Genomic DNA, 13003 nt, shown 5'->3' with positions numbered 1-13003 from the left:
TATTACACTGAGCAGGTTCAGGCTTGAATAGCAAATATTTGATCTACTTTCAATAACTTGCTGGAGCTTCACATGTATGGTGTAATAAAAGAATGCAGTCATTAAAGGGTGCCACCTTATTTATGACAAGGAAAAAACAAAGGTGAAATGTAGAAATCATAAAACTCCCATTCAACCAGTAAATATTACTACACCAGAGCTTGAGGTCTCAACGGTAAAAGTAGATCACAGTAAACATGTTATCAAAGCCTCGTCTCAGAATTTGTGGCAACAACAACCATTTCTCTCCAAACTAAAAAAAACAGTATAGTATACTAAGAGCTAGTATGTCCTTATTATACAGTGAAAGTGCAAACCAAGTGCTTACAAATGGTACATACACATGACTACAGTAGATTGTAAGCTTCTTGACAGGTTGACAGTAAAAGGATGCAGAAGATGTCAGCACCATGTAAAAAGTGCCGAAATAAATAAAACAACATCAATCATAGCAAGAAAGCTGATATGCTGGAAAGTAAGTTAGACTTAAATGAACTTCAGAAGTAATCCCTCCTATTTGGAAAACAGACGAAACCACGGTAGAGCTTAGAGGGGCTAGAGTATCTGACATGTTTTTATTGATGTCAGCACCTTCCTATTCAGAATGTAACCAATCCCTCATTCCTGGGATGGATAACGTGGGGGCAGGTGGTAAAGGAAAATATCCCCAATGTGATCACAAACAACAGGCTTGATGGATTTTTATTGCTGATCCCTAATGAGGTGATTTAGTTTCCAGCCCTGATGACTGGCACCACCTGAGAAAGAATGTAGGAAGGAAGGTTTTCAACAAAGACAGCAACAAAAATGAGTGTTTAATATAAAAACCAACAGATCTTCTAACTTTTCCCGACTATTGACTTCTGTGTCTACTTTGATTAGGTGTTTGTATGATCACCTAAGCATTATCAGTATTATTTCTATTAATATTGTCATGTATTTATATGGTGCCAAAATATTAACAATTGCTAGTAAAATCTAGTCATAATGTGCATTGCCCTTTCATTCAGGAGGAGCAGGAGGATAGATGTCTAAGTGCTGTGTAGCGAGTTATTCTATTCCTTGAGACTTCATTATCTAAATATGTACATAAACTTTATGACTGTTCAGATAATGCTGATGTTTATTTGCTGTAAATGAGCCACCTTTATAGTAATTCTGTCTGGCCAAACAGACTGCAAAGTCAACTACTACAGCAGGACTAGTCAGGGTACCTTCATTTATTACCAGGATGAGTGGAAGTAAACACATTGAAGTCACAATAAAGCATTGGTCTATCTAGTTTGATCCCTGTTCCCAAAGAAATGTGCCTTTTAAAGAACCCACCTCTTTTACACACATTGCAGGTCCATTTAACCTAGCAGTATGTTTGGTGAAGTAAAGAACCTAATATGGAACCCTACATAAACTTGAGGAAAGCTCTATTTAGTATTTGGCTCAGCACTTAGATAGCTTACCCTTAAAGTGTATGTAAAACCAACTTTTTTTGTTTTGCATTGAGTGTGGGATTCCTATGACTAGTGTTGCTCTTTGGACAGAAACATTCAATCCTAATACAGCCCAATAATCCCAACTTTGTTAGCTAATTTTTATTACATCGCTGTACAGTATCCACTGTATGTGTACAAGATGTGATTCCCCTAACATCAGTGATCTGCCCTTATTAACCTGTGACATTATTATATAAATTAATATAATAAATGATTGTAGTTTTTCTGTAATATATTTTGATCAAAGTAAAACCAAACTATTGAAATGATTTGCATTATACTGGTTTGTTGGTGGTGGTAATGATGGTGAGGATTTTTGACATTGTGGCAGGGAGGCTATATATTTGGTAATCTATTGGTGATAAATACGGTTTAACACTTCTGCTTAAGGAGGTTAAAGAAGACATGTAGATAGAGCAATAAAGATTGAAATTTAGCAGAGCAATAGTAAAGGGGAATATAATGGGGTGTGGAGTTATTAAAAATGGAAAGAGGTGATTTTGTGTATACATGACACTGATGAATAAAACACAGTGATAAACTGAAGTCAGTAAACAAATGCAAAAACTCCCAAACTTATGGGATGAACATAAACTTGTACAACCTGACTTGCCCTGACTAGAGTCCTAACTAAATTCATGTGCTAGTTTTAATACTCCAAAGCTAATTTAAAAAATAGAGACAAATAGGAAGAAAAGAAACATCTGGAATTGGGTTTGAGATGTTCTACCACTTAATTTAAATGCAGGTGTAAACATATTTGAATGTGTACTGATTTTAGGTGTATATACTAAAATCTGAATTTTTTTGATCATTGCTGAATTATTAGTTTCCTTTTTCCATTTATTACAGGTTGCGTAGACTGACCCGATCAAACAGTGTTACTGCTGCTGTGCAAGCAGATCTGGACCTCAGGGAGCATTTTGAATGTCCAGTGGAACTGGCTGAACAGGAATTCCAATATAGTCGGCCACTGACCAAGCAGTATTCCCGTGATGCTTGTACCTCCACAGTCAGCATCCAGGGCTCAGGCAATCATTACCATGCCTGCGCGGTGGAGGAGGACTTTGATGCTGATTTTGATCCTTCCATACTACCTCCTCCAGACCCTTGGATTGATTCCATTACAGAAGATCCATTGGAAGCAGTCCATAGGTCAGTTTGTCACAGAGATGGACATTGGTTTTTAAAGCTTCTGCAGGCAGAAAAAGATAGGATGGAGGGATGGTGCCAACAAATGGAAAGAGAAGAGCACGAGAACGATCTGCCTGATCCTAGTAAGTGCTTGGCGTTATGATCACTACTTTTTTCACCACAACTATGATGTATCTACCTACAGCTTTGATTGGGCCAAAATCACATTTAGTGTTGTGTTGGGTTATACATGTTTTTATTTTTAGTTCACATCAAGTGAATGGCACCACTAGGTAGTTATTAAAGTAATGCCACCACAATGCACTGTGGATCTTCCATCACTATGCATGGGCATAAGCATAAAACACAAGCCTTAGTACCTCCTGCTTGTCTCAAGTGCCTGACTGCTCTGGATGTTCAGTATTCACTTCACTCAGTGACACTCTGGTGATGCGGAAAGCTGCTTTAGTTATGTGGTACCTTTTGGTGTCTGCACTTCACATCTGTCAGCAGCTTTTAATAAATGAATGATAATGAATAACTAGGTGCAACAAAATACATAATAATAATTGTAAATCAGAAAGCCTCTACTGGTATAAATCAAATTTCTGTATCCTCCAACATATTGAATGTGGAGAAGTGTAAGACTGTGTGAATCATTACACAAGCAAACAGGTATTAGGGCAAGCTAAGAAGCTTCTTGTTGAAAATGAAACAGAAATTAACAAAATGACCTTTGGCCCCACACAGCATAATACGTTTTTATTCTTTACATTGTTATTTATGATGTGTCATTTGTGAAAAGAACATGGAAGAACATGATCTATATTATTTATAATACTGATATAACGTGTAACCAAAAAAACATCTACCAGTTCATATAAGATGTATTAAAGAAATGATTCTTATGATATCTATGTTAAAAAACACAATTCTCCCATTTCACAGTACAGTATCAGTGGTAGCAGCAAATATGCGTTATAAGGTCATATCTTGTTTAAAGGAGCTATACATGTGAGAAATAAAAGTTGGCTTTGTTTAAAATCTGAAGTTTACCTCCTGTTCTCTATATATCAAAGCAAAAATCTCTTCTGGATGTGGGATAACTAATGGTTTTCGTCCGATAATAATGTACAGTGCTCATCGTCCATCGTCCGAACAACCGTCCTGGCAGATCCACAGACGTCAAACGACGAGCGATTGTAATGGAAGTGAAGGAGGAAGAGAGCACAGGGGGAGCCACTCCGTCGTTCTCCCCTCTCCATAGAGCAGAACGGTGCTGTATGTACAGCACTCGTTCATTCATTGTGCAGTCTTTTGACATTGGAAAAGATTGTGAAAGATCCTTTCCACTAACAATTATTGCATGTATGTACATAGCCCAAGTATAGCACACTACCAGTGCTGGTTCCCCTTCAAAGTGCAAGTAATCGGTTTTTACTATTTCAGGTAAGTATTTTAAAACATGTTTCTGTTCCTAGATTTTATACTGGCATGGCAAATCAATTAGAGCATGGTGGATATTTTGACTTTAATATGACACACCATTTAGATAAGTGTTAAAAAAGTACTCAACAAAATGCATGTTTTACTGCACAATGATGTGTTGCTGTCCTAATTAATTTGGATGACACCACAACACAATGCACAGTAGTGGTCAGTGCACAATGACAGATAAACAAAAACTGTGCTGCGTAAAAGGGTTTGTGGGGCTCCAGGGTGCACTGTCCAGTTCTAAATGAATGGGCTACCCATGGTCAATGTACAAAACACACATACATAATCTAAAATAGATTTTTTTAACATAATAAATATGAACTGTGTCAGAGTAGGACTTCAACGACATGAATACAAGACTGTAGGCGCACAATCACATGCACCCACAGATAGTCTGCAAGTGTCATTAAGAAAATACAATGAATGCCTTCATTGTAGTCACTGTTTCATTCATTTATAGATCATATTCATGATTTAGTGCAGATGACATCATGTATAAAACCCTGTAAGGTGTTTATTCTTTTTTAATAAAATGTGCTCCTATCCTTCTTAGTTAACCTTAATCGGACCTCTAAACTCTGAATTAACTCCTTCCTTTCTTACATTTAAACCTGAGCTATTATGTTTTACCATAAATATGTATTATCTTTATTTCCATTTGTTTTGTTTGTTGCTTTCTAAGCATTCAACAAGAAAATGTGCAAAATTTTAAAAAACTAGAAAAAATGTTTTTTATTTTTTTATAAATTTTGCAAAAACTTTGATAAACTTTGGTAAAAAGGTGAAAACATTTGAAAGCTATTTGATGTATTATTTTACATCTAGTTTTTCGGGAACAAAATTTTATGCAATAAGGCTACGTACACAAATGTGGTAAGGGTAGAAGCAAGCCTAAAGGGACAGGGGAGTGAATTCCAGAGATTAAGTCCAGTCCTAGAGAAGTCTTGGAGCCATGTGCATAAAGGGGTTATGAGTGAGGAAGTCATTAGTAAGTCATTGGAGATGTAGAGAAGGTGGCAATGGATATATTTATCTGTAAGGTTGGAAATATTGGTGGGGAAGATACCATGAAGTAATTTATATAGATAAAATTAGATAGGAGAAATGAGATAGCAAGAAAGTTAGATATGTTTCTTTTGCTGCAGAATTCATCATAGAATCCAGTTAGTAAAATAACAGGCAAGAGTATGTTCCAGTTATTGGAGATTAGGGGGGGACATGTACCAGGATTCCTTTGGTCTCTGGGGATAGGAAGGGGAATATCTTAGAAATGTTGTGCTGGTGTGAGCAGCAGAACCCATAGATGTTCTGGATGTGGGGAGTGCAGATTCAAAACTGACACCAAGACCTTTGGGGGCGTGCTGTAGTTTTTGAACATTTGTTGATGGGCCAACCTCCAGCTAAAACTTTTAAAATTGAGTAAAGGGTAAAGCCTCTGCCAAGTTTTCACTTGTACCTGGAGTGTGTACCTGCACTTTTCACTGTGTACCTATTGGGAGGTCATCCTCTCACTTTCAGAATGGAAATTGATAAAAAATTTCTCTAATAAGAGCATGGACAAAAACAAAACTATATTTGGAGAATAAGGAGAAAGGTTTACAAATTCTGGCAATCATTCTATTGGCAATCATCTGGCAATCATTCTATTTTTTGTCTGTACCTTCATGTCCTGGGGATAACTGCTCCCCACATTTCCTGTCCTAGTGCTACTGGGTAGAAAGTGAGAGTGGGACCACCAGCAAGAAATAGGAGGAATTTTAGATATTTCCCTCCATCCAAAACAAATTATTTTAGCTTTAATTTAGGCCTTTGGACCTATTTCAGGGGAGACAGCTAATATAAGGCAAGGTATCTGTCAAAGTGATAAAAATGATCCTAAATAAATGTTAAGTGCAGTTGTTCTATTTTAGTATGATGGTTTGATTGATTGTATTTGAACACTTTTCATATAAATATTTTTTTTTTCCTTCTGATTTAGTAGGCTTTTAAGGTTTTGCTATGCTAGGTTATCAGGTTATTTTAGGTTATTTTAGTTTTTCCTTATATATACTAAGTAACAAAAAGCCCTTAGTGTTTCTACTTTTGCTGGAAGCATCCATCTAGCCTATGCAGTATAACAGACTCAGATTGTTATCAGTCTGGCTGTCAAACATCATCTCTGAGTTTATTTTACTAGGGAGTCGCTAGCTAAGAAAATGGTAATTGTATTGCAAGTATTTTGCTTGAACTGCTGCTGCCGCTAACATGAGGTCTGGCCACTCCCAGTAAACTGATCCAGGCCTTTGTGGGACAAAGCAACCCTTGTGTGAAACAGCTGCTTCATGGACCTAGCTCATTACAACTTGACAACAGCCTGTAACACTGCAGGGATCTGTGTGCCATTATCTCACTGGCAGCTAAACAATTTGATAGATGAAATATTTGTAGTCCTAGCTGGAAACACAAAGTGCATGTGAAGGCGATCACACAAATTTCTACTCTCTCTTATGGCATAGAAAATAATATTTCTAGTTATATTTTATTTTGATATTGTGTTTTCTTTATTATGTATGTTCGGTGCAGTGCAAACTTCAGTAGAAGAGCTCATGGTAGACTGAAAAATCCTTGTTGCTTTCTCTATATACATTGTGTTACTGAATAGATTGTATGTGTTATATTCAGGACTTTCCTGCCAAGCTTGCCAAGTGCTACAATAAAATCACTTAATGATCAAGAAACTTTTATTCAAACAGCGTGTGGGCAGATTAAATTTATAATATACAACTACAAGAATTTATACATAGCATTTTTAAAATCATACTAGTTTTTTGGTCAATTTTTTGCCTATATATTTTACATACATAAATAATTGCAAATAATTTCATTATTTTTTCTTTTTATGGGACAAATGTGTGTACCAGTACTTGTTTGTTTGTAGGTGTTTTTTATGACAGAGAAGACTCTGTATCCCTCCCCATCTGGTAACATTTGTTCGTAAATGTGCACTTACAGCTCAAAGTACTGTCTTGGCATGTTGTGGGTAAATCCCGTTCACATGCACAGGAGTTATGTCATTCCTGGCAAATCAGTAGAGATGGCTTAAGACATTGGACCCTCATGAAGACCAGGATAAGATGGCATCAGCAGAGATAAACCAACCGGGGTGCGCAAAAACATTATATTTCTAGAAAAGGGCACTTTGGAAGATAATGTCATAATGTTCAAATATGCTGTGCATACTTTGCATGGTATTCCAAGAGCCCAGGGTGATTCACATCTGTTTAGCTCTGTTTTAACACAGGGTTCTTCCATGCTTCAGCATGTGCAGTGGCACTGTATGGAAAGAAAGCCCAGCACTAGCTCTTTACATGTTGGCTGCTCCTGTATACAGAATGGTAGACTTGGATGGACTTATTTAGGAGTCGGAACATACAGTGCAACAGTAAACCAGCTATTTGCAACCCTTAAGTAGCAACAGACAGCTATATTTAAAGTTTAAATATAAATAATATATATGCAATATTTTATATTTATCTAACAAATAAGGATTACAATATACTTTTAATAATGAAAGATAAAAAAAGGATAATACATTCCCTTTAATCCAGTCAGCTCACATTTGTAACATGATGCTCTGATCAAAGCTGGGTTTTATACAAATTGAAAACAAATACACCTTGATTACCCTACATCAGCCCAGTATTATTCAATGAATGGAGAAAATATGGGTTGAATTTGTTTAAATATGGATGTGATTGGTCAAGCCAGATACTGGATAATGTAGACAAGAAGATTGTTAGGTCTGACATTTCAAAGTGTTTTAAACACAGTTTGCATTTTTGGGTTGTGAATGTGACAACAGCGTATTTCAATGTTGTACTGGTTATTTTGAAGAACAGGTCTTGGAGGGCAAAAGTCATCTGGACCTTTTTTATGTATTTTGCCAACAGAGATTGATTTCAAATAATTAGTTAATTTAGCATTATTAAAGATGCCAAAAGAATCTACTGGCTTGTGCCCAAAGTACTTTATTTGTCTGCAAAACCAAGGTCTGCCACGCTCTGTTGCCAAAAATTTAAGAGCATCTACAAAATGGACCCATATTTTATGAGTGAGTGGCATTTAAATTTACTCTTGTCTTTTCTCTGCCATATGCTCAACATTTACAATAACGTCTGAGAAACGCAGCAATCAGTTGTCACAAAATTGGCCACTGAGCTTCCTTTAGCAAAAGTCTTCGGCTAAGGCCTTGCGCCTATCATGAAAGCACAGCAGTCAACTCAGACAGCAAGACAAAGACATTCCTGACATTATTAGCTACTTAGTAACAGCACAGGCAGGCAGGCAGACTTACTGACAATGTCTGACCAGATACCAGACCTTTGCTTGCTGTTACCCTGTGCACCACCAGAAAGTTGGGAATCAATTATTTTGCCATGTTGACTAATTGCTGTGCAAAGAAAACAACAGGAGAAGACAGTATATCAAACTCACAAATGCATATTTATCAATTCCATTTAGCTTTTTCTTCAAAAGTAAATGTTACAAATTATTCAAATAATTTACAAAAGTGTACGATTCCTATTAAATGTACAGTGATGTATTATGTTGGTGCTTTTTAAATAAAGTTTATTTATATTAATAATAAATAATGAATGACTCTTGGATCTGATTGTTGGAATCAATGGGATGATAGAAATATATAGTTTGTTTGCCACATATCTCATTCCTTAAAATCAGAATCAGTTATTTTTAACTGGTATGATTTTTTTATATGAATTAAATCCTAATAATATGCAAACAATTTATAGCATTTAAGCATATGATGACAACCCTTCTATAGTTGCTGGAGTTTGAAATAATTGTAAACATTATTGTTTCAATGAATTACTGGATTCATATTTATACTGCTAACATGATTACACGTACATAAATAGGGAAAAACCTTTCAGGAATGTTTTGCAGGACATGAGTTAGCATAATGCAGGTTGTAGAAGAAGCTTCATGGGGAAGAGCCTGAAAACCCTCAGTTTCCTTTTTTATAATTCTTGTTAGAATAATTTTGTTTGAACACCACATGTCAAAAAACACTGCCAATAACCTGTTAACCATTAAATCGCTATTATTGCTGTAGCAATACATATTTTCATATCCCTATATTTACATTTGCAGATGGCTTATGTAAAAAGTGTTCAATACAAAAAATGGGTAAAAAAAAAATATATTAAAAAAGTTAAAATAAAAGAGGCTTCTATCTTTTGTAATAACAAAAATACAAAATAATCTAAAGCATCCCAAGAACACTTTCATCCATGGATACCCTCTGGTCTTTGCTCTTCTTACCTGCCGTCTTGGCATTGACAGCCTTGGCCCTCCTGCCAGTAGCTAAAATCCTGCTGCCTCCATGTCAGGCATAAAAGTTCATGGGAGCTATACTTTCCCCTGATGCTTCGGTGGAATGCATTTACTAAATGACATTCCACAGAGGCATCTAAGGAAACTCCTGGCCCCAGATGGTCTGTGCTGTGCTGGGAGATTGGGTTTACTGAGAACAAGGACAACCTATGCACAAGAGCTGCACAACACAGCAGCCAAATCTAAAGAAAACCAAAGTATGAAGAACCCAGAAACAGGAGGAAACAAGGAAGATAAACAGGAGTTCTGGTTTTCTGTGCACTTTTAGGTACCTATTGTAATGGTCACCTGAAAGTATTTCTTTCAAGTCAGATTTGTTGATTCTTCCTAAAGTCATGATGTATGCCAGTGGCCCAGTCAGGATATCTGCAGAGCTACTACAGAGAATAAAGAACAAAGTGTCTGTTGTCTGCAATCAGCCTGAGCAGAATGATAGGCTTACATCAAGACAGAAGAATAGTAAGACGTGATCCATGTGTAGCACTACTGAGCCAAAAGCAGAACCTGTATATATATTACCCCTATGCACATGTATACAAAGCCATGGATTACAAGCCATACAAAAAAATATAGCATTTAAACCATCACACGGGATTGAATGATTGCAAGGGGCACAGCCTTACCTTATATATTAAGCTTTTCTAAGTGAATGATCACTAAATAATCTAAGAGTCTAATTCAACTATTTACACTGTCTATGTTTAAAAGAACAGTACAATTAATGAAGTATTAATTAATGCAAAGCTGAAATAGTTTGTATCTTATATATCTGTCAAGTGCATTTTGTGAATTATTCTCACTGTTGTAAATAGATACATAACATATACATATGTAACTGGTTATAAAACTCAAATTCAGTTGGTATTTTTTCCATTTGCAGTCTTAGACAAGATTCGAAGTGCGGTCGGCTGTGCCCAGCTCTTGATGTCACAGAAATTCTACCAGTTCAGAGAGCTGTGTGAGGAAAACCTGGTACGTAAACCTTATATCCTTCCTAAACATATCACTTTCCATGCAGATTTGGTTTCCTAAAATATGTGAAGTGATATATGCAGCTGGGCTGTGGTGTTCATGCCTAGGGAATTTTCTACACCCTTATCTTCATGTCTGGTTCAGCATGCTCTACAATTACAAAAAGTTTTCCTGTTTATAATCCCTCCTATTACAATTCCCTGGCAAACATCAATGACTCGCATTGCATGGAGCACATTGTTTGTGTTTCCATGTGTATAAATGTCCAGACATGCTTACACCAGTGCTAGCAAGTGTAATTGTATTTTATTTATGTACTGATGTAACATGCCTCTCTAGTTATTAGGTATTAGCACTTCTGATGACCTAAATCCCGGTAATTGCTGGATTAATTCTTCTTCACTTCACATCTGTCATATGTGATTTTATAATGGGAAAATGGTACAGGCTGTAAGCTGTGACTCCAACTTTGCTCTAGATATCTCTGAAAACTGACACAGCATCCCACAATCGTGAACAAGACAGATGGGCAACGTTTGTACCCATTAAATGGTTAGTCAGTGGATGAGTAATCACAGTGTCAGCTTGAGGTATGCTACCAACCACAATTTATGTTCGAATGTAATCCTATCATGGAATCAAACATGCTATAGTTGATTTAAAACAAATATTTTATTACGCAGTAACAAATCTCTAATGTATTTGATTTCATAGTCTTAAAGTATCGGAAGATAATAAAAATCATTTTCCTGTATTTCATTAGTGTCAGATGTGTTTCAGATAGTCATTTTTGGACAAGATAAACCAGGAGATACTCAGGAACCTTAATAACTGGTTAAGAATTGAGAACTGTTTTTTGACTTTAGTTAAAATGGTGTATAATCTTGTAGCAGTCATTATGACAGTCTATGCAATGCCACAACATAGGGCCTGATGTATTAAAGCTCTCTAAGATTGGAGAGGATACACTTTCATCGGGTTCACTGATGAAAGCGTATCCTCTCCAGCCTTGGAGAGCTTTAATAAATCAGGCCCATAGTGTCATTAGAGTCAAAGCATCTTTAATAGCAGATACACATCCCATTTTGTTAAGTAAGAAATAATTGCAGCCAGTGTGAATTTTTCCTAATTAAGACACATTAAAATGTACCAAAACATATCACAAAACACCAAAAACTTTGATGCATTTTACAAATGCACTGATGTGAACATGGTTTTGCGTGCCATTTTCTTTCTTATCCACTAGCATGTCAAAGGAAATGTGAATGACATAGCTTTTTCAGTTGAGGAAAAATAAAAAAGGCTGAAGTTAGTAATATTTTATGCTCACCAGCCCAAATGATGCATTTCCAAAAAAGTGTTGAAACATTGAGCAAATAAATTCAAATATCATACATTGAAATATTTGTCCATTAGTATGCACAATATATATTTAAGGCCTTTTTAACTTTCAATAGCACATGTGGGCTAATTAAGCAACTATAAAATAGACATTTTTTTGCTCAAATGTACGCATGTAACTGATATTTACAAATTACCTTGTTTTCCTAAAAAATTGAAACTTAAGGAAGTTCAGACCTTTGTGTTCAAGCAAGTTCAGACCTTTGTGTAAGCTGGCACTTAGCCCACAGGTGATACCTAAAAACATTTTAGGTACATTTAACAGCTGGGGCCATCCCTATTCATTCTCTATGGGCTACTGTGGGGAATAGCCACCTATAGCATCTCTATAGAGCCATCGGTTCACTGGCATGGAGGAGGGGTAGCAACACTGCAACCTAATGACCAGTGTAAACATAGCCTCATTAGGCATCAGCTACTAGATCTGTAATAGTCATCATGTCTCTTTTGGCTCTCCCAAACTACTTATTGACTTCAAAAAGTTATGGGGACCTTATTGACCAACAATAGGGTGGTAGAGCTGGAAGCTGGTTCCTTCCCACTTTTTGGCACCCTGTTAACCAATGGGGGTTCACAGTGTCTACAGACAACTAAACATAAACAAATTTATCAAATAATTAGACTAGCTGAAACTATTTCATGACATATTACTTTGGAAAACATTGGTGATCAGGACAGTTACAGAGATTGACACTCCCCACTGGGTATACCAACAGCAATTAAAACCTGACATAGGTTAAAATACATTTGCACAAAATATAAAAATGTTTTGCCTTTAGTTCTGCTTGAAGGTTTGCTTTAGGATACCTGGCATAGAAAATGCCCCCCCCCCCCCCCCCTTCTATGGAATGAACTCAACATTTATGAGTTATAATGTTTTACCACTGCTACTGGATATAAGTATGTTTGGTAAGTTAAAAATGACTTTTGTTCTTTTTTTTTTTCATTCATTTTTGAAAAAAAATTTTTGTTCTGCACATAAGTCCAATATAGGATAGAATAATTTATTTGTCCAGTACAAACCTTTTGGACTGGTTATCTGGAATGTTTCTAATCGTTGAACTAATTGTTTCTAA

The 13003-nt window shown here is 36.2% G+C and overlaps 1 protein-coding gene across 5 annotated transcripts in view; it reads left to right on the top strand.

Annotated features, from left to right (window-relative positions):
* The window catches only part of DLGAP1 (DLG associated protein 1), a 303658-nt gene that overhangs the window by 274597 nt on the left and 16058 nt on the right, over positions 1–13003 (top strand). For all 5 annotated transcript variants that reach the window (XM_072411376.1, XM_072411375.1, XM_072411379.1 and 2 more), the window contains 2 exons: positions 2382–2806; positions 10435–10526. In XM_072411376.1, the coding sequence (XP_072267477.1) occupies positions 2382–2806; positions 10435–10526 (517 nt within the window). The remainder of the gene's footprint in view (positions 1–2381; positions 2807–10434; positions 10527–13003) is intronic.

The sequence above is a fragment of the Pyxicephalus adspersus genome, chromosome 5 (assembly GCF_032062135.1).
Source record: "Pyxicephalus adspersus chromosome 5, UCB_Pads_2.0, whole genome shotgun sequence".
NCBI classification, from domain to species: Eukaryota; Metazoa; Chordata; class Amphibia; order Anura; family Pyxicephalidae; genus Pyxicephalus; species Pyxicephalus adspersus.
The sequence above is the reverse complement of the archived record's forward strand: the minus strand, read 5'-3'. Positions and strand labels throughout refer to the sequence as shown.